This window comes from Micropterus dolomieu, linkage group LG03, assembly GCF_021292245.1.
Source record: "Micropterus dolomieu isolate WLL.071019.BEF.003 ecotype Adirondacks linkage group LG03, ASM2129224v1, whole genome shotgun sequence".
NCBI classification, from domain to species: Eukaryota; Metazoa; Chordata; class Actinopteri; order Centrarchiformes; family Centrarchidae; genus Micropterus; species Micropterus dolomieu.
Window position 1 is genome coordinate 31,287,028 of NC_060152.1, and position 22,663 is coordinate 31,309,690.

The 22,663-nt window shown below is 41.4% G+C and overlaps 3 protein-coding genes across 4 annotated transcripts in view; 2 read left to right on the forward strand and 1 right to left on the reverse strand.

Annotated features, from left to right (window-relative positions):
• enpp2 (ectonucleotide pyrophosphatase/phosphodiesterase 2) overlaps window positions 1-15,200 on the forward strand; it is a 32,323-nt gene extending 17,123 nt beyond the window's left edge. Inside the window, exons 11-25 of one of the 2 annotated variants that reach the window (XM_046045960.1) lie at window positions 317-389; window positions 551-659; window positions 829-954; window positions 1,471-1,502; window positions 1,605-1,732; window positions 4,293-4,368; window positions 4,537-4,624; window positions 4,827-4,996; window positions 8,202-8,337; window positions 8,796-8,935; window positions 10,736-10,871; window positions 11,230-11,304; window positions 11,513-11,645; window positions 12,341-12,494; window positions 13,828-15,200. In XM_046045960.1, coding sequence (XP_045901916.1) covers window positions 317-389; window positions 551-659; window positions 829-954; window positions 1,471-1,502; window positions 1,605-1,732; window positions 4,293-4,368; window positions 4,537-4,624; window positions 4,827-4,996; window positions 8,202-8,337; window positions 8,796-8,935; window positions 10,736-10,871; window positions 11,230-11,304; window positions 11,513-11,645; window positions 12,341-12,494; window positions 13,828-13,998 — 1,747 coding nt within the window. In that variant the 3' untranslated portion in view covers window positions 13,999-15,200. The remainder of the gene's footprint in view (window positions 1-316; window positions 390-550; window positions 660-828; window positions 955-1,470; window positions 1,503-1,604; window positions 1,733-4,292; window positions 4,369-4,536; window positions 4,625-4,826; window positions 4,997-8,201; window positions 8,338-8,795; window positions 8,936-10,735; window positions 10,872-11,229; window positions 11,305-11,512; window positions 11,646-12,340; window positions 12,495-13,827) is intronic. The other variant, XM_046045961.1, reaches the window with a different exon arrangement.
• A 547-nt stretch (window positions 15,201-15,747) lies between these two features.
• The window catches only part of LOC123968924 (homeodomain-interacting protein kinase 2-like), a 15,547-nt gene continuing 8,631 nt past the window's right edge, over window positions 15,748-22,663 (forward strand). Inside the window, exon 1 of the mRNA XM_046045962.1 lies at window positions 15,748-17,456. Coding sequence (XP_045901918.1) covers window positions 16,015-17,379 — 1,365 coding nt within the window. The 5' untranslated portion in view covers window positions 15,748-16,014 and the 3' untranslated portion in view covers window positions 17,380-17,456. The remainder of the gene's footprint in view (window positions 17,457-22,663) is intronic.
• The window catches only part of LOC123968625, a 99,537-nt gene continuing 98,245 nt past the window's right edge, over window positions 21,372-22,663 (reverse strand). The window contains exon 4 of the mRNA XM_046045492.1: window positions 21,372-21,864. Within this exon, the coding sequence (XP_045901448.1) occupies window positions 21,386-21,864 (479 nt within the window). The 3' untranslated portion in view covers window positions 21,372-21,385. The remainder of the gene's footprint in view (window positions 21,865-22,663) is intronic.

Here is a 22,663-nt window from a genome sequence, read left to right on the forward strand (position 1 = left end):
CCTCTGTCATGGCTGCTAGTACTGTTGCCACTTCTACAATTGCTAGTACTAGATTTAGAAATTTTGGCAGATGGTAATACTGAGACATCAAAGTGTAAATTAAATTTTATTGTTGTATCAGGTTAAGGTGGAGCTAGTTTTAACATATTAGGGAGTTCCTAGTTTAGTCCCGTGATCCCCCCCTTCAAATGGCCACAAGATAAATCTAAGGGGGTCGTGAGATGAATAATGGGCGGATAAATTATTATTAGTGATTGTTCCTATCACTGCAACTACCACAAAACACATCTCCAGTGTGTCTTGTATCTTGTTTCAGGCCCTACGTTTACGCCATGCACTCTGAGCAACCCGACACGTATGGACACAAAATGGGGCCCATGAGCACAGAAGTGAGTACTGTGTTTCTGCATCAGGGATGTGTGGGTATGCATGAAAAGCCAACAAATCAGACACAAAGATGTACATACACTCTCATATAGCTTCTCTCTGGGTATATTGTGTACCATCAAAACAACACTCAGTAGATTTTGACTCCGTTTGTGTGTTCCAGTTGAACAACCCTCTGAAGATGATTGACAGAATTGTTGGCCAACTGATGGATGGACTTAAACAGATGAAACTGCACCGCTGCGTCAACATCATCCTGGTGGGAGACCATGGTACGGACACACACAGACACAGACACACACTGTGGTATCAAATTTAACATATTCAAGTTAGTAGTAGTTAGCAACTTGCTAAAACGGTACACTGGCAGCAGATACAGAGGCGTTGCTGAATGGTTTCATAGGTTTCACCAGCCTCACACTCTCTCCTGTGTGCTCTCAGGTATGGAGGAGGCCCACTGTGATCGCACCGAGTTCCTCAGTAACTACATAACCAGCGTTGATGACATTATCCTCGTCCCTGGGTCTCTAGGCAGAATACGCTCAAGATACCCCAACAACCCTAAATGTGAGAGAGAGTAAGAGGTCAAGAGAAAAGATCATAATGCTGAATCTTTGCTGAGATATTCCACACTCTTTTCTCTTTGGTTTCTAGGTGTTGTAGCATTATTTAGGATTTCTGTCCTCTTATTCATTCAGACTTGCAGAGCTATATCCAGTGCTTTTGGCTCTGTTTGACCTTCATCATCAAGCATGACACAATCATTTGTAGGCAAGAACAAAAAGCCTCTGATCTGATCATGGTCAGAATGCACAGTACCTACAGTGGTTACCACTGGAAGAATTGTTGCAAGTGTGTCGTGTCTGACCAAAGCAGTGGTACAACTTAACCTTCTTTTATCTTGTTCTTGTACTATAGACATTTTGTTCTGTGTCTACATTCACTTGTTCTCTTACTACAACAGTTCATCAAGTTCATTTTTTTCTGAGAGCAAACTGTTAAAATGTACAAAACAGTATGTTGCACTTTACTTTGTTGTACGTCACAGTTTTAAATGCCTCTGACAATTGTTCTTTTTTTCAGATGACCCCAAGGCTGTTGTTGCAAATCTAACAGTAAGTATGGCTTTCATGAAAAAAGGGGGGAACTTTTGTATAGAACTAAATAACCTAAGTATGAACTGTGTGAATTAAAATACCAATGTTTCTTTGTTCCAGTGTAAGAAGGCGGACCAGCACTTTAAGCCGTACTTGAAGCAGCACCTGCCTAAGAGACTGCACTATGCCAACAACCGACGCATTGAAGACATTCACCTGCTGGTGGAAAGGAAGTGGCACGTTGCCAGGTATAGTACCACCACTACAACAGCAAATACATATATACAGTATATGACTTACACATCTTATGTGTACGTTTGCTTCCAGTGGAGCAGAATAACCAAAGAAGGCAACGACAAAGTTTAGGTCAGCAAAACTGAGAAATAAAAGTAATCATGTCACACATATATATCATTTTTAGGGATCAAGTAATGAGTTAACAACTTCAAGTTATTCTGCAGCAGTGGAAGTAAAAGAAGCCTTGAAAGTTCATACAAAAACAAATTTCTACAGGCGTCTCAATCTGTAAACACCTTGGAACAGCCTGTTAATACACCCTCAAAAGCTTTATTTGAATAATATATATATATATATATCTTCTTATTGAAAGAAGATAAACCAGTTGGTCATTGATTGATCCTACAGTGAAATAATGAACAAAACTTAATTTATAAAATTGTCCAGTTTTGGCCTAAACATTGTTTTTAACTTTGGCAGTTTGCTGCTTAATTTTGTACCATTACAGGATTTTCACTGGACTTGAACTACTTATATTTTAATAGAAACTAGAAAAATGGGGGTGTTCTATAATTTTTGAATGGTAGGGTACATGTATGGTTACAGTGCAAACACGAACGGCTAGAATGTGAATGTAGCATGATTCAAATTTGTCCCAAACGGAAATAAGAATAAAACTACAGGAATGCATGCTTTTTTGACAGTACTAAGAAACAGTACATCCATCGAAATTTTTCTTATATAGCTGGAACATGTAAACCATCCTGCTTCACATCATACGGAATACATTTTGCTGTATATTTGGACAACACACCTGTAGACATACAGGTAGAAAACTGAATTGTTTTCATAAAACTGTCCCTGTACCCCTCAGAAGGCAGTTCTAAGTAGCCTAACATGTCCTTAAAATAACAATATAACAACAATACAAGAGAAATGGGTTAGATCCAAACCAGACAGCCAGACGAGAGGGAAGAAGATCTAACTCACTTAGTTTTAATTTTCTGCTCTAATGTTCTGTACAGTCTGTGTAGATGTGGCATTTTCAGCCCACACATCAACGAAGCTTTTTACTGAACATCTTGCTTTACTTAGCAACACATTTCACATCGACATGGGCTGCTCAACGCATCATTAACACATGTAGTGCTAAAAAGTTTAAGATGTGCTGTCCCGAGCCAAACTCGTGTAAAAAAAACCCCACATCTTTTTCAAAAGTGCAGCTGCTGAAAATGAACTCTGACAGCCATTTGATGTAGAGCCCGTGTGGAGCAGTGAGAAGTCTCACTGCAGTGATTCAGTGACAAAGTAAACCATGAAGTCATCAGGACTGAACGTGAAAACAAACCACCTCAGCTAACGATGCTACATGTGTGCTGTGTGTCAGTAACCCCCTGCTGTCATGCTGCTTTGGTTGGTGAACCAGTACACACACACATGCAGGGCTGCCAAATGAAAGAGATCTTTGATGGCTCTGTGCAGCTCAGATAGACAGACGGGCTAATCGCTGGCACCGGAGCTGTGAGCAGAGTGTCAGAGCATTTACACTCTCTCTCTCACACACACACACTGACAAACACACACTGTCAAACACACATGCAGGTACACACACATTAGTCAATGTAAATCCCAAACCAACTAACTGTTCACACCAAATGAAACAGTGAGTTTGTATCATTTCCCCATCAGGTAGTCATCTACATTTTTGACATGCTTGTGGCTTCAGCCCCCTGGACACGCACAACCATACACTCACACACCTACACACACACACTCACATACTGAGGTGAATAACTGGAAGTAGTGTTTTACAGGACACTTAATAAAAAGTGGCTGTTTTTCAATTAGAGGACTGTGGCTTAAGTTGTGTGAAGGAGTGGTTGTCCTGGACTGAGGTCTAAAGTAAGTGAGTACTGACAACAGGTCAACTGTATTTAAAACCACAGTTTAACGCCTTAAAACCTGTGTGGACCTCCTGGCACACTGCATCAGGATACCTGACACATGAAGTTGATGGAATAATTAGTAGGTGCTATTTGTCATTTATGGCATGCACCCAAAGATCACTTCAAAAACAACATATTGTTCTGTACTGTTTCTCCTTCTTCCTCCTCTTTTCCTCATACGCTACTTGTCATGATTTCCAGCACTGACACACATTTCATGGACACATTTTCTTCCTAAATTTAAGAAACATTTCTACAGATTTTTAGGTACCAGTTAGAGCCGAAGTTCCACTCTGAACAAAATTAAAAATGCAACACTTATGTTTTTGCCCCCATTCATCATGAGCTGAACTCAAAGATCTAAGACTTTCTCTATGTACAGAGAAGGCCTATTTCGATGTAAAAAATGTAAACGCTTAATGAAGGATTTATCTACTTAGGTTGAATCATTATCAGAAGATACCTATAAAAGTTAGCTATAGTATCACATAATGGAACTATATATTCAACTGATGCAGGTTTTTGATTTTGAATTATGACTTCTTACCAATGTGGAGATACTTTAATGCTTAGGTCAAGTAGAAGTAACCAAATACTTATCTATGAGTCATGCTATTCATTATAGGAAAGCTCCTGAAGGGAAGAGGCACTGTGGCTTCTTTGGTGACCATGGATATGACAATAAGATCAACAGCATGCAGGTACTGTCAAGTGTACAATCAGAGATTATACAGTGATGTTGTACACAATATTTGGGGGTCTGTAGGATGCCCATTCTTAAAGCATAATGCTTTAATTGTCATACTATACAGTGATATACTGTTATTTATTGTGACAAATCAATTGACATGCTGACATTTCATTTACAGACTATTTTCTTGGGGTATGGACCTTCGTTTAAATTCAAGACTAAAGTTCCAGCCTTTGAAAACATTGAGCTTTATAATGTCATGTGTGGTAAGGCATATTTCATGTCCTCCTTGTGTGCTTGGGTGTGTATCAGGGTGTAAGTGCATGTGTGTGATTCTAGTCATCTTGGACCGGCTAAAATGCGTTTGTACTGGATACATGAGTTGATTCGTCACAACATAAGCGGGCTTTTATGTGTGACTATTTCCACTTATTCTTTTAGCTGACATGAAACTTCTCTCACGCTCAGATCTTCTGGGTCTAAAATCAGCTCCCAATAATGGAACCCATGGTAGTCTGAACCACCTTCTGAGAAGCCCCCCCTACAGACCCACCATGCCAGAGGAGGTTTCCAGGCCTGCGATCTCTGGTCTTGTTCCTGCAGGAGCAGATGACCTGGGCTGCAGCTGCGAAGACAAGGTCAGCCATGATGACTCAGTGGCAGACCTGGGCCCAGCCTCCTGTAGACTGCTGAAAGGAAAACTAGTTTTTATGCTTGTCTGTCAGCTCACTTAGATTAGTGATAACAAGAGTGATACCAAAAGCATCCTGGGATTCACCACTTGCCGTGGCCACTCCACGCTAACACATGTAAATGAGGTTGGGTGATAGCAGGTAGATTAAGTGAATTAGATCAGACAGGTTTAAAACAAGCCTGAGAAAACAAGAACGGCCTAAGAGTTATAGTGGCATCCGTAAACCTCAATGTCACGGTTCAAGTCCTGCCAGGGACCTTTGTTGCATGTCATTCCTGTGGCCACTCATTTCCTGCCACCTCCCTACTGTTGACTTGATGTTAATCCATCACACTTCACAGATCAACGTTTTGTCTTTGTGAACCTAGATCTTAGCAAATGCCTTGGTGGGTAAAACGTTATCACAACTGATAGACTTAACATAAACTAGAATTATCCTAGTTAAGTCTGAAACCTCAATATATGACATGGTAAGAATAATAAAAAGATGATGCCCACTGGAGAACCGTAACATAAGGAGAAAAGCTATCTATTTATTCCTGATGTTAATTCTAGAGAAACAGTTGGGGGTCACCAAAACATTAAGAAAGATTGTTTGTTCAACGATGAACACATTAGTACAGACATGAGTTTTCAAGGTATGTAGCTTGTCACTGACTGCAATGTAGTCCTCTTGAGGCGCTCACAGTCCTGCACTATTTCAAACTGCCAGAGAGTGCTTTCCCTCCTGGGCCATGAGTGCTCAGTAAATATTACAGCACACTTGACAAAGTTCACTTTGTGAAGTTGATAAGATTTCATTGATTTAACTATATAAAGCTACAGGACATATAATGAAGGACAGACTCAAGTAGTAAAACGTCAGTCCTCTTAGTGACGACGGTGTGAAAAATGTCATACATAATAGATGACACATTCACACACCAGGGCAGTTCAATGTTAAAAAAACTATTTATATATATATATATATGGCAGAGGAAAATGTTATCATATTTATATATAATAAATGTGATTAAACTAATTAAAAACTAAAAGTGTAGTGATGTAGTATAACTTGTTGGCGTGGAGCGCTGGGGGCTAATGCTGATACATGGATACTTTTGGTTTCTATCGTATGTTCACATCACTTTGATGTAAGTCGATGAATAAGCCAATCTCCCGGAATGATAATGTATCACTTGAATATGATGATAATGATGCACGGAAAACGTTTGGAGTCTATGCAACAAGGCAGTTTTTCTGTGAGAAAGATTTTGTTGCTGGCATAAAATGATAACGCTCCCAGCTTTCACTAATTAGCGTCCAGCGTATATAAATGATAAAATGCTGTTGCCTTAAGTGTTGGGAAAACTGCCAGTCAGCATGTTCTCAAACAGTTTCCTGTATGTCCTGACCTTATGTTACAGCTCCCTCTTCTGTAATCACAGTCAAGTAAGAATTATATGGCACTTAATTGATTTCCCCAGGCCAAACTGGACCCTTCCAAAGTTCAACAAAGTATGACTAACCTGACTGTGTTGCTGACCAGAGGCCAACCAATTCACGTCCACTTGACTGTGTTTCACCATGAGACTACTTCACATCTCCTGAAAAGAAGCACTGCTCAGTCTGCCTGTGTTCTTGTAGTATCAGTAACATCGTACTTCTGTGTGTCTTTTACTTTATTGTTTATTTAACAGGGACCATGATAGTCACATTATAGATATGAGGGAGCTAAAAGAAACTACCCACTTTAACAAGAACATCATCTCTCTATTCAGTGCAAAGCCTGACTCAGAAAGGAGTCGATCTTTGGACTGAAATGAGATGAGAAAGATGGTAAATGAGGATCATTTCATTTCCTCTATAGCTCATGTGAGTCTTTAGTTATATTTGTTGAATCATTTTTTAAGTATCTAAGAAGTAGAAATTGTGTACGCGCCAGGTATTCAGGAACAAACGATCCTGAAGGCCAGAGTTTTTGCTGGAGCTGATCCTGAACTCCCCTGAGGAGTAGGCTGAAAAGTGAAAATGAAATGAAAACGGAAACAAATTCAAATGCTTCTCATGTAGTCAAGGTTTGGCAAACTTTGCTGGGATTGTGCCTGCTGTACCTCGGGACGAGTGATTAAGCTATTTCCACTTTGAGGTGAGATTGTCTGGACTGGATCTCTAATGCAGTTGTGAAGGGATACCATCCCAACGTATCTTGATGACACTTGTGAGGCGTCAGTGCAGATCCTCTCACCACAAAATGACAGATATTTTTTCTGTATTTATTTTTCATTAGAAAATGTAGTGGCTTTACTCACGTTTAGTACTCTTTTATTTTAAACCCCTCAGTCATGACGCAAAAAGAGGAGTCATCTCCAGCCAATAGGTAGAAGACATGCACAAATCAATCTGACAAGGAAATCCCTGATTTCACTACTAGCAGCGTCCCTTTGTTCTGCATTCAGTGGTTTAAACTGACGTTTTCAAATGCTGTAAATACAGGGATTAGCTGGTGTTCCCTTCCATGTAGCGAGTGAGAGTGTATCTGTAGTAGCTCCTCTGAGTTTGGGAAGGCCAGCTGTGAGATAACCTTTTGCAACAGTCTCTTCAGGGGATTCAAATACAGATGTTACATTTATTTGAAATGTTCTGTTTTGTTTTTGCAGTGCAGTTAAACTTGTCTTTTTACGCAGCAGAGCTGTAAAAAGAATCATCTGCAGAGATCACTTGTGCCTGTCTGTCTGTCTGGGAGTGTGTGAATGAGCCTGTTTGACTTGTAAAAATGTATCTAAATACCTGATTGCTTTGTTGTGTCTTCTGTTCAGTCCCTTTTGAAAGCTGAAATAACCCTGTTGCCTCTTTGCTTTCTGCTGCAGAGCTGGAGTCAATTCACCTTCAAGTCAGTCAATTCATTTCAACAAAATCTGCAGTTCTCTTGCTAACAAAAAGGCAATCTCTCTTTCCGTCGAGGTTTACCGATCACATTTCACAGCCATCTCAATCTAGATATTGTCAGAGCACTTTTGAAATCCACTTCCCGAATTGCTTGGATTGGAAGTGAGTTAGACCCAGCCCTTCTCTGCAGCGTGTCCCTTTATCTATATATATTTGCTGTGTTTGTGATTTCCATGTAGATCTCTGGCAAGAGATTGTTTCAATCTCCGATCTTTTTGCAGTTGCGTGTAAAAAGTAGGGGCCAGAGAGGTTTGAAAGTGACCCTTGTACGAGGCTATAACCTGGAGTCACTCTGGCTCTGTCTCTTACAGAACAAAGTGGAGGAGCTAAACCAGCGACTGAGGCAAGCTATTGATGGTCAGTCTTTCATGATGCTACTGAAAATGTCATAAATAATATGTCTTGTATACAGTATGTCAGCCTTGGGGGATAAGGGAAAGCCATAATTAAAGTTAAATTACTGTAACACCCCATGAATCCACTTGCTCACAGTGCTTTTGTAAATGAAAAAATCAACATTTGGAGTCATGCAGCCATTTTAAATCTAGCTGTCCATTATCTAATAAACTCACTCTATGTATAATGAATGTACACATAAAATGTCTATGGTTTAAGGGTCATTTAGTATGTAAACTTAACTTGTTGTACAGGTAAAACAAGTAAATCATCCACCATGTCCTCATTAAAACTGCATCATGAGCCTGTGCATACAATAATGTCATGGATTGTTGCTGTACATCCGCTTCAGTGTAAACGTGTCCTGTTACATTTCTGCATCTCCTCTGCTGTGTCCCTCTGTGCTCTTCCTCTCTCAGACAGCAGGAACCTGCCGTACGGTCGACCTGCTGTTCTCTTCCGCACCAAATACTCCATCCTCCACCACAGTGATTACATCAGCGGCTACAGCGAGGCTCTCTCTATGCCTCTCTGGACGTCATACACGGTCAGCAGACAGGTACTGTTCATCCTGTGCTCTTTGACCTAATTTGGACGTCGTTGTGAATATTTACTGTGCACCTTAAACTGTCATCAAACAGCCGGCAAAGGTACCTCATTCAGAGCTCGGCATGCCTGATGGCGCTGTGAAGTTTCAGTCTCAAACAACAATACCAAACAGACAGATGAGCCAGAGACAGCCTCAAGAACTCGTTTTACCTTTTGATCGTTGTATTTCTTTGTTTACGGCTGCAAGATTTTAAAAAGTTGTTCCAAAGACAAATTAGTCTGCAAGTAAAAAATGACTGGGAGGTTATATAAACTACTACAGTGACGACACGCATTATTTGGTTTCATTTAATACAAATATGTTTAACTGACATACCCGAACCATCTAACAGCTTTTGGCCAAGTGGTCTCAAGTTGTAATCGACAAGTCTTTGTGGCAGATACCAAACTATTAAAGGTAACATTATTCAGGTTAATGAAAGTCCCTTGTTTTTGGAGTGTGTTTAAACTATGTGTTTGGAGTTTTAAGAAGTGCCCCTATCCTAGAAGCTGCAAACGCATGAGATCAGGTTGTTTCACACCTACCCTCCGTCCTCCATGACTTCTGATCATGGCTGGTGTTGAAAACTGTGCAAATCCATAGCGTCTAGCCTACCCCTACCCCTAACCAACGCTCGTGCACAGAACTGTAGTGCATTATCGACACATATCGATAGGCAGCACATATGGACAGAACAGCGGTGGGCGCGAAGCAACTCCACCCAGCTGATGTGACACCAGCGTATGCCCTGATAGTAATCAAGTGGACCCATCTTGTGTTGTGAATCGCAGCCAGTTTATGGCAGGGTGGCAACATAAATGGTAGTTTTGCAATATAAAAAAAGTTAAAAACTGAGGTGCAAACTTGTTCTGTTTGGGACTATGAGCTGCACTTTACCGGAGGTGCTGAAGTTAACATTTGTTTGTATTTGTGGTGAGACCCCTAAATGATCAGAAGTGTTTTCAGTTAGTTTCTGTTACCACCTCCTTGTCTCGTCCAGTTCTGTCAGACGGTCTGAAAGGGATCCTACTGTATCAGCAGAGCAATCGCGCAGCCTACTGCACGTTGTAGGGCAGGTAGCAAAAATATTACGATGATGTTAGGATCACAATATTATGCTAAGAGATTTTTCTCCACATGTCAGAGAACACAGATATGAGATACAGGAGCAGAAAAGACATTTCCACCATAAACTGATGCAGAAAAGGCAGATATTGGAACACCAATTTTCACCAGAATGCAGGAAGGGAATAATATTAAAATAATGTTTAATGCCCATCATTTTCAGGGGTAGGAGCACCAAACCCCCCACTTAATAGGTGTCCCCTCCAGTGTTGAAACAGAACCTATGCTCTTGCATTTCAACCACAAAATTACCCCATAAATTACCCCACTAGAATGAATGTCTGGGTTGACACAGTTTTGGGGGGAATGTTCCCAGATATCAAGTTAGGTCACATGACTATAAATTAAATAACAAATACTTTACTGTTTTTTTAAATCCAGATATATTTGTTGTGTGTGTGTATACTCATTGCATGAAATATATAAAACAATCTCACCCAACAACGACTTCTGACAGATGAAGTTGTGTTTTATTGATTTTGCCCTTTCTGTGCTTAAAGCGCCCTCTTCTGGCAAAAGAGTTGATCTTCTTCTATACCGTCTTTCTCGCCTACCATACAGTTGCTCTGGTCTGGTAAGATAAACAGCTACTGAACAACTGAATTTCCTCTGTGTGTGTGTGTGTGTGTGTGTGTGGTCATCCAGGTAGAAGTGTCTCCACTGCCTGAAGCTCTGTCTAACTGTGTGAGACCTGATACCAGAGTTCCTCCAGCCTACAGTCAGTCCTGTACCAACTACAGAGCAGACAAACAGATCACCTACGCCTTCCTGTACCCACCACGTACGTTTACAACCACAGATTAACACACTAATTTGCAGCTTATTCATTTGCATTCACAATTTTGACTTTTTGTTATGATGGGCTTTTGTCTTCATTGTGTTGTTGCACTTTCAGACTACATGATCAATCAGTGCATTGAGAGAAATAAAACTGGTGTTAACTGACTGAAGAAATAATCAGCACAAGTCTTTGATTTGTTGTCTCATATTATTATCAGTGCTCATGCTGGGAGTGTCAGTATTTTCATATTTTCCCACGATGCCTATCTTTAATAACATTTTACTTGCAGGTCTTGAGAATATTACTGCTCCAGAAATGGTTTGTAATCCTGTTTCTTTTTTTTTTGTCTTATTGACAGAGTTATCAACCACAGACAAAAAGTATGACGCTGTCCTCATCACCAACACCGTTCCCATGTATCCTGCATTCAAGAGTGAGTCAATCAGTAAAGTAGAACTTTCTTCAAGGGCTAGATGACTGGAGTGAAACCTTGTATGATGCGAGAGTCAGTGGTGATAGATTCACTGATCTGTTCACTGCTTATCTGTATCTTTCATCACCTCCCAACCCATCTTCACTGTTTCATTGTCACGTCCCTCTCTGTCTCTGTATTCCCACTCTCTTCCCCCTTTCTCTCGCAGGAATTTGGGGTTACTTCCAGAGAACGCTGGTGAAGAAATATGCCACTGAGAGAAACGGGGTGAACGTGCTCATTGGACCAATATTTGACTACGACTATGATGGTGTCAGGGACAGCGCTGAGAAGCTAAAACAGTAAGAACATTCATTTTACCACTTCTATTCACACAAAAAGGAAACAAATCATTTAAAGGGCAGCATGGTGGTCCAGTGGGTAGCGCTGTCACCTCACAGGAAGGAGGTTACGGGTTCAAACCTTTCTGTGTGGAGTCTGCACATTCTGCGTGGGTTCTCTCCAAGTGCTCCACCTTCCTCCCACCGTCCAAAGACATGAAGCCTAGGTTGATTGGTGACCCTAAAATGTCCTTAGGGGTGAGAGTGACTGGTTGTTTGTCTATGTGTGGCCCTGTGATGGATTGGTGACCTGTCCAGGGTGTACCCCGCCTTTCGCCCGATGTCAGCTGGGATTGCCCGCAGTGACCCTGTACGCAGGATAAGTGGTTGATGATGGATGGACAAATCATTTAAAACTGTCAAGATAAAGTCTAGTGTCAAATGTTGCATGTCTTATTATCAGTCCTGGCTAGCACACCTGTGAATTACAATTATTGTTTTTGTCATAGAGGAATAACCACCTACAGAGCATTAGAAAATAATTGACATATCACCATATAACTTTTCCAGATGAAGTTTAATTACAGATTTTGAGCATTGTTTATAAAGATAATGCTTTACAGAAGAACTAGAAGTAAAAGGTTTGGAAAAGGTTTGTCCATTTGTTACAAATAAAACAAGTTGACCTTGATTCTTCTGTTTGGCCTTAATTGCAGGTATGTAGGCGGAACGATACCCATCCCCACACACTACTTTGTGGTCCTGACCAGCTGCTTAGACTTCACACAGGCTGCAGACTTGTGTAGCGGCCCGCTCAGCAGCGCTGCCTTTATCCTGCCACACAGACCCAGCAACGACGAGACCTGCAGTGTAAGGAAGAGCACATCTCCCGATGCGTCATCACATTTTAATAACACTCTCAGCTCAGTCCAATAGAGACCCGATCAACACTCAGTGTATGGCCTCTTGACTACATGAAAAGTCAACCTGAACATAACATGATTACAAACAATCTGAAAATACAGGTGATTGCAAGCGAAAGCACAGTAGATAAGATACATGCCTTTGGTGTGAGAGACCTGGGTTCGATTCCCACTGCAGCACATCCACCGATGTCTTCCTGCTCCAGAGGCGTGCGACCTCTGACATATATAGCAATTGTAAGTCGCTTTGGGTAAAAGCGTCAGCTAAATGAACAAATGTAATGCATAAGCTGTTTCACATTGTTATCTGTAGCTGTAGTTCTCTAATGCAGTCGCAACTTCAGCTAACTGTCCCATGGCCAACTAGGTGAAGGCCTAATGGTGAAAGATCTTTCTCTATGTACACAAAAGGCCTATTTCTCTCAAATATTGTTCACAAATCTGTCAAAATCTGTTAGTGAGCACTTCTCCTTTGTCGGATAATCCATCCACCTCACAGGTGTGGCATATCAAGATGCTTATCAGACAGCATGGGAGGCAATGGGGGCGAAAACAAAAGTGTTGCGTTTATAATTTTGTTCAGTGTAATAATAATTTGAAATGATACTGTGACTTCTAGCAGAGTTTTTTTTCTATGACAATTACTTTTACTTAAGTATGAGTTGTGTACTCCATGGCAACCTCTGATCACCAGGAAGTCAGTAAAGAAGTGCGAATGAGTACCCCGTTCCACTTGCACTGGCATAACTTATCCACTTACTACTCTGCTTTATAGTGGTTTGGGGGAAATATTACAGTTGGTACACATATTTAAGAGGACAGCAAGGATGGTGTCCGACTAATTGTGGTGGGCCACCTGGGCCACAATAACCGGGCCGATTTAATGGTGCCAAACCTGGCAACCTCGCTGTGATGTCACTCACTTAGTCACTGTGCTTGGTTGTTTGCCAAGAAGTAGCTCCAGCATTTAACTCCCCTTAAAACACAAAAATACAAACAGTTGGTTTTATAGCTCTGTTTGTGTGCAGATTAAACAGAGCTTTGGAGGTATTGGCATGGATATGTATTGGTGTGCTTGGTATGTTAAACTACGTTCTGACTCCAACTCCGCACTTAACACACAGACGTGAGGGTGGAATCGATCTTCTCATCTCACTCTCATGAAAATGTAAACTATGTTGAACTACTCCTTCAAAGCTAAATCTGTTCAGGCTTCTTGTGTGATGGAGGAATTTCAGACCCATGCTAACACTTCTGTGCTCCTCACTGCCTCCCTGCAGAGTTCAGAGGAGGAGTCTCGCTGGGTGGAGGACCTGATGAAGATGCACACAGCTCGAGTAAGAGATGTGGAGATCCTGACGGGCTTGGACCTGTATCGCAGAACCACCCGGAGCTACGCTGAAATCCTCTCGCTCAAGACCTACATGCACACCTACGAGAGCGAGATCTGATCTCCGCTGGCTCATTTAACGTTAATGTTACTGATCTTTTTCAACCGTGGTGGATGTATGTGGTACAAGGAAGAGATGTGATCATCTCTATTAAACTGACCTACACCAGCTTTAGCTCTGGCTGGATGCTGTGGCTGCCGTATGAAGCTACTCTGCAGCATCCATGTTGTGGGCTTCTCACTGAGCATTTGGATCAATTATTCATTAATTTAAACACCACAGAGCCACTAGCCGTGATAGTTTCCACTTTACTCTGTTAAGCATTAGGAAAGCAAAAACGTTCAGCGTTACTGTTTTGTGGTTCACATTCAATGAAATGATATAAAACTGAAAGAAACCTCAATTCTGTTTTATTAAACAGGGCTTTACTGCTATTTACGAAAGAGCACCATGGCAGCACAAGATAAACTACATTTTAATGTTGCGCCACAAGATCAAATAATAATGCGGGATATTTTGTTGACAGTGTATTTTAGTTGTGCACTTTCCAAATAAATTCATCAAAACACCAAAAACCAAGTGACACACAGTGAACCGGGGTCTTTTGGGGCCCCCTGAGGGTCTGTCTACACATAGTGTTTCAACACATTCCCAAATATTGAAATTTTCATCTTGTGGCAGCCTTAACGTTACACGCAGGTCTTCCATAACGTAATTTACATATATTACAGATGTACCCTTGATAAGATAAAACATTTCATTCTTTTCTAACGAACAATATTCCATGTGTGTAAAAAAAAATAATACACATTTCAAAGATGTAAAAGAATCTTTGATTGCACTACAAAGCTGAAAACAGAATCAGTCCACTTCAGTATTAAGATAGGGTTGCTAAAGAGCAATGAGTGCCTTTTTTCAGTTTCCTGCATGACCCACTCTGTTTGACATGAATTTCCTCATTACACTGTGCCTGCAACTCCTTTTAATTATGTACAGTGTTTTTTGTTTTTTTTAATGAAATGATAATGCAATGTTGTTGTTTGTGTGAGTGTGTACAGTGTGTGTATGTTGAATCCAAGACATATTTTGTTTGTGTTTGACTGTGTGTGTGTTGTGATGTTGACTTTTTGTTCTGTGCACAATAACAATGATGTCAATGTTGATGATTATTAATGTCCCCCCCCCAAAATTCGCCACCTGTGAAACTGACCTATTTATGCTTTGTGTAAATGTCATCACAATAAACAAGCGTTTTTACTAAATGAAGTGTGGTGCATATTAAGTTACTTAAGAGAGACTGACAACATTAATTGGCAGGTTTCTGTGCTGTCACGCATAGTAAGAGGTTTGTTAAAACAAGGTAGAAAGCAAGACTGGGTAAATAAGAGAGTAAGGTCGCCAGGACAGGACATGCACAGTATAAGATAAGAAGTCTATTTTGTAAAGTCCTCTACCTAAAACATTTCCCTGAAAGAACTACGGTCCTAGAATTGTGGCCCCAGGACTGCGGGGGTCCTGAAACTGCAGCCTCGGGTACTGATGCGACCCGTGCCTAAAAACGAAACGTGAAAACATCCTGCGTTTTTACGCACGGTAACCAAGTTGCAAGCCTGGTTGTTTACCCGCTTTAAAAAAAAAAACGTGGAAATGCAGAGTTGTTAATGGTTCTTCTGTATAAACCCGTTTTGAAAAGCTGTATACGAAGACATTAATTAGTCATTTCACATTCAAGCTGTGGAGTGACTACGTGGTGCGAGAAACCTTCGCAGTAGCAATTTTGGGCTTAACAGAAATGACGATGTAGACTATCTAAGCGTATTATAAATGACGCGTGACCTAAACTACAAGTCCGACCTTTTTGTTGTTTAAAAATCTGCTTTGATGTTTTCATTTGTTAGTGAGAAGGAAACGAAAAGAATCACACGCAGCAATTGGAACGTTCTAACTAAATGTGACGTGCCGTTCTGTCACATCACCTGTCGTGACGTAATAAGACAGGTTACCCACTGGTAATCACAACATGGGGGGGTGGGTGATCACGCACTTGGTCCAATAGGAAATATTTTGACTTTTAAAATGTTGTCATTAGAATCATACACAGAGAACGAGGATATCCCCGCATATGAGAACCACATTCTGTCTGATATCTACCTGGTACAGAATCTGAAGGGACAGGGCACCTTTGGGAAAGTGGCCCACTGTATAAAATTAGACACCATGGAGAATGTGGCAGTCAAGATTGTAAAGAAACATTTTACCTGGGCTGGTGAAAGAGAGGCATTTGCTTTAAAAAAACTCAGAGTTCTTGACCTGAACAAGAGTAACTTGGTGAAGTTTTTCGAATCCTTTGAGCATAGAGGCCAGATGTGTCTGGTTTTGGAAATGCTGGACAAAAGTCTCCATGACTTGATGATAGAAAGGCGCAATAGGCCCCTGCGTTTGTCTGAGATCAGAGTCATCTCACAGCAGATGCTGGTGGCTCTGAATGCCCTCAAGAACATAGGCCTGGTGCATGCAGACATCAAGCCAGACAATGTAATGCTAGTTCATCATCAGCTGCAGCCCTTCAGGGTGAAACTGATTGATTTTGGTATGGCCTCTCCGGTTTCTATTGTAAAGCATGGCTCTATCATTCAGGCCCTTGGTTACAGGGCCCCAGAGGTCATCCTGGGCCTCCCAGTGGACGAGGCCATAGATATGTGGTCTCTTGGTTGTGTAATGGCCTTTATGTACCTTGGCCAGCACCTGTATCCTATCAGGTGTGAATATGAAGTGGTTAGAATCATTGTGCAGATGCAGGGTCAGCCTGGTGATCACCTGCTAGATGCTGGGGTCCATTCTAAGAAATTTTTCAGCAAGAACCAGGACTCCACAAAACAGGTATGGAGGCTGAATACACCAGCTGAATACAAGCTTGAAACAGGCCAGGAGACCCAACAAAGCAGGGCCATTTCCAACAAGTACACCTGTATGGAAGACATGACGAAGGACCACCCGAAGCCGAAGGCAGACACTGAGTATGAGGACACGCGGGCATTTTTAAGCTTCCTCAAACGGACGCTGAGTGTGGATTCTGTCACAAGAATCGCCCCCACTGAAGCTCTAGGGCACCGCTTCATCACAATGAGACACTTTCCCAGAGACACTGACCCAGACCCTTATGTGGCATCATCCTGTGTGAACATGAAAGTGTGCCCATCCCAGGACTCACCAGTTGAAATCAGCTGCTTTGTAACCTCCAGTGAAGTTTTACACCATAGCGCGACCACCGCCAGCTCAGATGCCTCGCCACCAGCTACCACTTGTTGTGATGTAAAAACCAATGCTGGCACTAATGGCAGTGATGGAGGAACCACATTCTTCATCACAGTCAAAACTCAGAAGGCGATGCTGAAGAGGATGCTGAGTGTGTGCTGCTGCTTTGTAGATGTGGAAGATTAACACCCGGAAAGTGTCCTGTGCAAACTGTAGCCTTCCAGCAAAAAGTCATGGCACTCGCACGCACACACACACACACACCTAAATCATCTGAATTCTAATTATCTTGTTAATTTAATTTACAAACTCAAGAAAATTATATTTTGTGTTCTTTTCATTATTCCTCATCTTCTACAATTGTCTGCTTTTAACCAGGTGTCCTAATTGAAAAATCTCACTCACTCATTTTCAACCACTTTATTCAGTGTTCAGGGTCACGGGACAAATCTATACCCTGTAAAAACACACATGTAACCATTTCATCCTTTATACTGTCTATGCATCACTTTTACCTGCATATTTTCGTTATGATTTTGATTAAGGATTTATACTAACATATAATTAACCATAATTCACTATATTTTATAGTCTTTACTGATTACATGATTGTATGTGTACATTTTGCAGTCATTTAAATCCACCATCTTTCAAACTCCATTATTAAGGGGTTTGACCAAAAAGGCATGACCAAATATATATTTTTCAGAACTTTGCAGAGCAGATAGAAGGCAAAAAGATATAATTTTTTAACCAAAATAATAGGAGAACCTTACAATACCATGCAATCCAGTACCACACCAGCACAGACTACAGCCTCTGACACAGGATCAGCATATAATTAATGCAACAAGCTACACAACAGTAGGACGTATCACAACAATTATTTATTGTAAATAATATATTTTTTTATAAATTATATTTTTGATTAGGGACAGTGCAGCTAATGTAAAGCGAGTGGCTTAAAGCGAACTATAGCCAAGTCAAAATGTCTCAGAAGTCAGAGGCTGAAAAAAAAGCAAAGGTACAGAGAGAGTAAGAAAAAGAAAATGCCAACTCTCAGGCATTGAGCGTGGGACTAACACAATTGATACACGCTGTCACACCACACATCCAACATCAACTGCATGAATCAACTCCATTCAACTGATGCAGCGCCTGTGTGCGCCGTAATAGTTATCAAGTGGACGCCCTCTCGCCTCTGAGTAACCAAGTGGTAACATAACTGGTAAAGTTTTGCACTATAAACATCTAAAATCTTTCTGTTTAAGACTGTGAGCTGCACTTTATCGGAGGTGCTGAAGTTAACGTGTGTGGATTTGTGGTGACATTTCTGCCTGATCACCAGAGTTTATAGTTAGTTTTGCTTTCTACCTGAGCACCTCCTTGTTTCATCCAGTTCTGTGTCTGTCAGACGGTCTGACTACTTTATCAGCAGTGCATAGGTCAGGTAGACTTTAAAATATTATTATGAGTTCTCATTAAATGATGATGTTAACTTCGTAATATCTCGACATTTCTGAGAGCACAAATATCTGGGAAAGATTTGAATGTGTGAAGTTTTGAACATGAGCAGAAAACCTGCTGAAACTCTGGAGCTATGTATAGCCAGGAGTAGTTAATGTTCAAAAGTGTGATTGAATTTGATAGATGAAGAGTACATTTATTTGTTCACTCATGATTTGATATAATGCCTTGTTTTTTTTATCTAATCACTCAATCATTGAAGGGTATTTTTTCCCTCTCCTTGCTAGTTTAAAGATATTTTGGGGGGGCATTTTTGCCTTTATTAGAAAGGACAGGGATAAAGAGGAAAGAGGGAAAGAGTTCAGGGGCAAAGGGCCGCAGGCCGGATTTGAACCTGGGCCTCTGTATTAAAGACTCAGCTTTGTACAAAGGGTCCTTGGAACGGGAAACTGGGTTTTTGGGATTTAAAGAGGAGCGGACCTTAGACGGTCCACCCGGTCAACCTGACCAGGCACAACGGGTGCAGGAGAGGAGAGGAAAGAGAGCTAGGATAGGAGCCATGGTGGCCTGCTTGAACTTTAGGCTGCTCCTTAAGGTCTGGTCTGAACAAAATGGGACTGATGAAAAACAAAAATGTAATGACTAAAGGCCAACATATAAGTCAGTAAGGTAAGAGCACTAGCAAGATAAGATTACATATGAGAAGCCAATTACATTTTCATTCTTCTTTTATTATATCAATATTGACTTGTCCATCTCCAAGTGTTTCACTAACTATACATGTGTGGAATTGTAAATCTTTTTCAAAAGCTCATTTCCAAATCACTACAGAAATAACATTAAGACAAAGAACTGCATTAAGTGGACAAGTACTACACATGGGATGAGTCTTTCATGTTGTCACTGAGATCTGAACCTGGGGCAGCTTCTGTAATCATATAAAGACAAAGAATCATGCAGAGACAAAGAATCTGTGGGTGAAAAATTCCTCAGCGGGGCCAGGGCCATTGCATCCTTGTACACAATGTTAAAATCTTTTCAATGAAACTGTAATACCTTAGGGTTCAAATAAACACACATCTACTGACAATTCCAAGCAAAATACAAGTACATTTGACTGATCAGGCCCTGTATTACATTCATTTTACTTACCTTCCTCTTGCTTCTCCCTTAGTAGTTCTTATTGTTAGACCCACCTTTTCTGATCACATCCTTTCTGACTTTTGACATTATTATTTACACAAACTTTGTTTCCATCTGAAAACAATGGAGTATTTTATCTGCGTCAAACCACATTTTGGAAACAATAGTGTAATCTCCCCGTGTCAAACCCTAAAATAAAATATAAAATACTGATCAACAGATCATTGTTGTTATCAAAGTGTTTTGCATGCATGTGACAGTCACACAGAGGATAAAAGATGTCTTAATGGCATGTTTGTTTGTGTGAAATAAAAAGTTGACCATGCACTTTTTTCACAATTTAATGGTAGTCCGCAGCCTGAAAGTGACCAGCATGTGCAGAAGAATAACACAACGTTAACGCAACACGCTGTTGCAGGCTACAGAAGTAAACAAGGAGCAACAGATGTTAGCTCCGGTTAGCTCATGTGTCACAGTTCTCCCGAATTAAGACAAGTGTTCACAACTTTCTGTTCTTTTCATTTCTGGTACTGGAGAATGCAACTGCCCCACAACTCACTCCCTCTGTCTCTCTCTCTCTGCCCACTGTGTGCGCTCGGACAAATAGCATGCACATAACTCAGAAGAGAGTTCGCGGTCCGATGGATTTCAGGTGTAAGAAAGGAAATCTGTGGGCAGATGATAACAAGGTAGAGTCACATGTTAAATTATGGCTTTTGTGGAGCTTTTTGTCTCACCGTGGCTCCGTCTACAGCAGAACTGTGACAACAGCTGAGTGACTTCAAAGTCGCATCAATTCCGACCTGAGTGTCCAGACTCAGGTTGCATTTAAAAAGATCCGATCTCAGATTTGGACCACATATGGAAGTGGCCCAATTCCGAACTGGAAAAGATAAGATTCCATGTGACTTGGCCTGTTCACACTGTCATAAAAAGATCAGATCTTAGTCACATATGGGTCACTTTGGCCTGCAGTCTGAACGTAGCCCTATAAGTATTTTTAGTATTATCAGACTACAAATAGACCGCACGGCTGGCAATGAGGACAAAACCTTTCCGGCGGCCAGACAGGGGGCGGACGTGGCCAGATTACTTTGATAGTGGCAAAAAAAAAAATATATATATGTATATATATAGTGGCTGGTGCTGAAACAGAGCTCAGTCATGACAGCAAAAGTTACTCACATAATCACTTCCTCTTAAGTGATTGTGCCTACAAAATAAAAGTGCAAGAACATTTTTGCATCAGTACTTAAGTATTTATTAAGTATTGAGAGCTTTTACTTGCCTCTGAAAAAGCCATCAGAAAACATGACATCGAATTCCCTTGAATGAGAGAAGCAGGAATTTCATCTGCCTGGAAATAATGGGGACACGAAAATAAGCGTCCATAGGTTGATATGGACCAATTGCCGGGATGTACACACTCCTGCACATGCTTAATTGTGATATGTAATATGATCTCTTCAATTAATTTGTTGAAAAAGCAAGAAAATGTGGGAATATAGATGGTCAATTGACAACGTTCTGGCCCGCCATCTAATGACTAGAAAAAATTATTACTTATTTGCAGACCCCTGGCTTAGACCCTCTGGAGACCAGTGGCTGAGCAGCTGGGCTGGAGACCCACAACAGGGCAGAAGAGAGGCAGACAGTCAACAGGACAGCAGGGCTGGGAACCAGAGTGAACCCCAGAGCTGGAGACGAGTGACATGACAGAGGAGCTGGAGACTGATGACTGAGCTGCTAACGTCAGAGCCAGTGAAGCCAAAGAACCAAGGAGCTGCTGATGCACAGCAGAGTGAGGATGCTGCTGTTGTTTTAGCACAGGAACCAATGTCACTTGGAGCTCAGCCAGAGCAGGAGGTTGTTGTGGCTGGACAGCAGGGACAGGAATCTGTTGCAGTTCAGGTTCAGGTAGTTGTTCTGGTATTGCAGGTGTTGACCAGACCACTGACGAGGAGGTAGGACCTGGTGTCAGCTGGGCCACCGGCAAGGAACCAGGAGCTGGTGTCGGAGGGCCAGCCGATGGAGAACCAGAAGCAGGTATTAGTGGTACCTCTGTGGTAATGAACCTGGTGTCGGTGGTACCTCTGTGGTAATGAACAACACATTCACAGGGATGCTAGTCAGATTGGGCTTAGAATTGCTAATCAGCTGCGTTTGGGGGATGCTAACCAGCGGTACTTTCAGTGAGTTGGATATCAATGTCTCTGGTAAATGGATTAGCTCCGGCTCAGAAAGTCCAGGCAACATAGACTTAGGGTGCCTCTCAATTCTCTTAATTGCATCTACGTTTCCCTCACTTGTGTCTTTTCCTTGCGTCTTAGTCCCGCCCACCAGGGATGCATGGAGAGATGCAAGGAAACCATGCAGGGAGAGAAGGAATGAGGAAATGTGGTTTTAGTGAAATGAGATGCCTGCCTGATTTAGTCTGTCACTGTGATGAGTAGGTGCATTCCATCCAATCACTGAGCAGTACAGCTGCTAATTCAAATATAGAGTAACACATAACGCATCACAAAAACAGCTAACACACTGAGATATAGGTTATATAATTAGACATTGGGGCATTTTGCTAAACATAGCTACACAACATGCACAAGAAAATGTGGAATATCTTAGCCAGGTAGGCTAGATGAAAGAAAACAGACACCATAGCCTTACAATATGATATCTGTGTCTGTTATGACCCTGGGGTCATATTTTGTTTGTTTTTATCTCCCCCTGCAATGTCAGCTGTTCTCCTCCCTTAGAGCGTTTGTGTATGCAGGTAATGGAGAACAGGTGGGCACACTGGATTGGTCCTGCAGAGCTGATTGGAGTCTCCTGATTGGTCACCTGGATGACAGCAGCCATC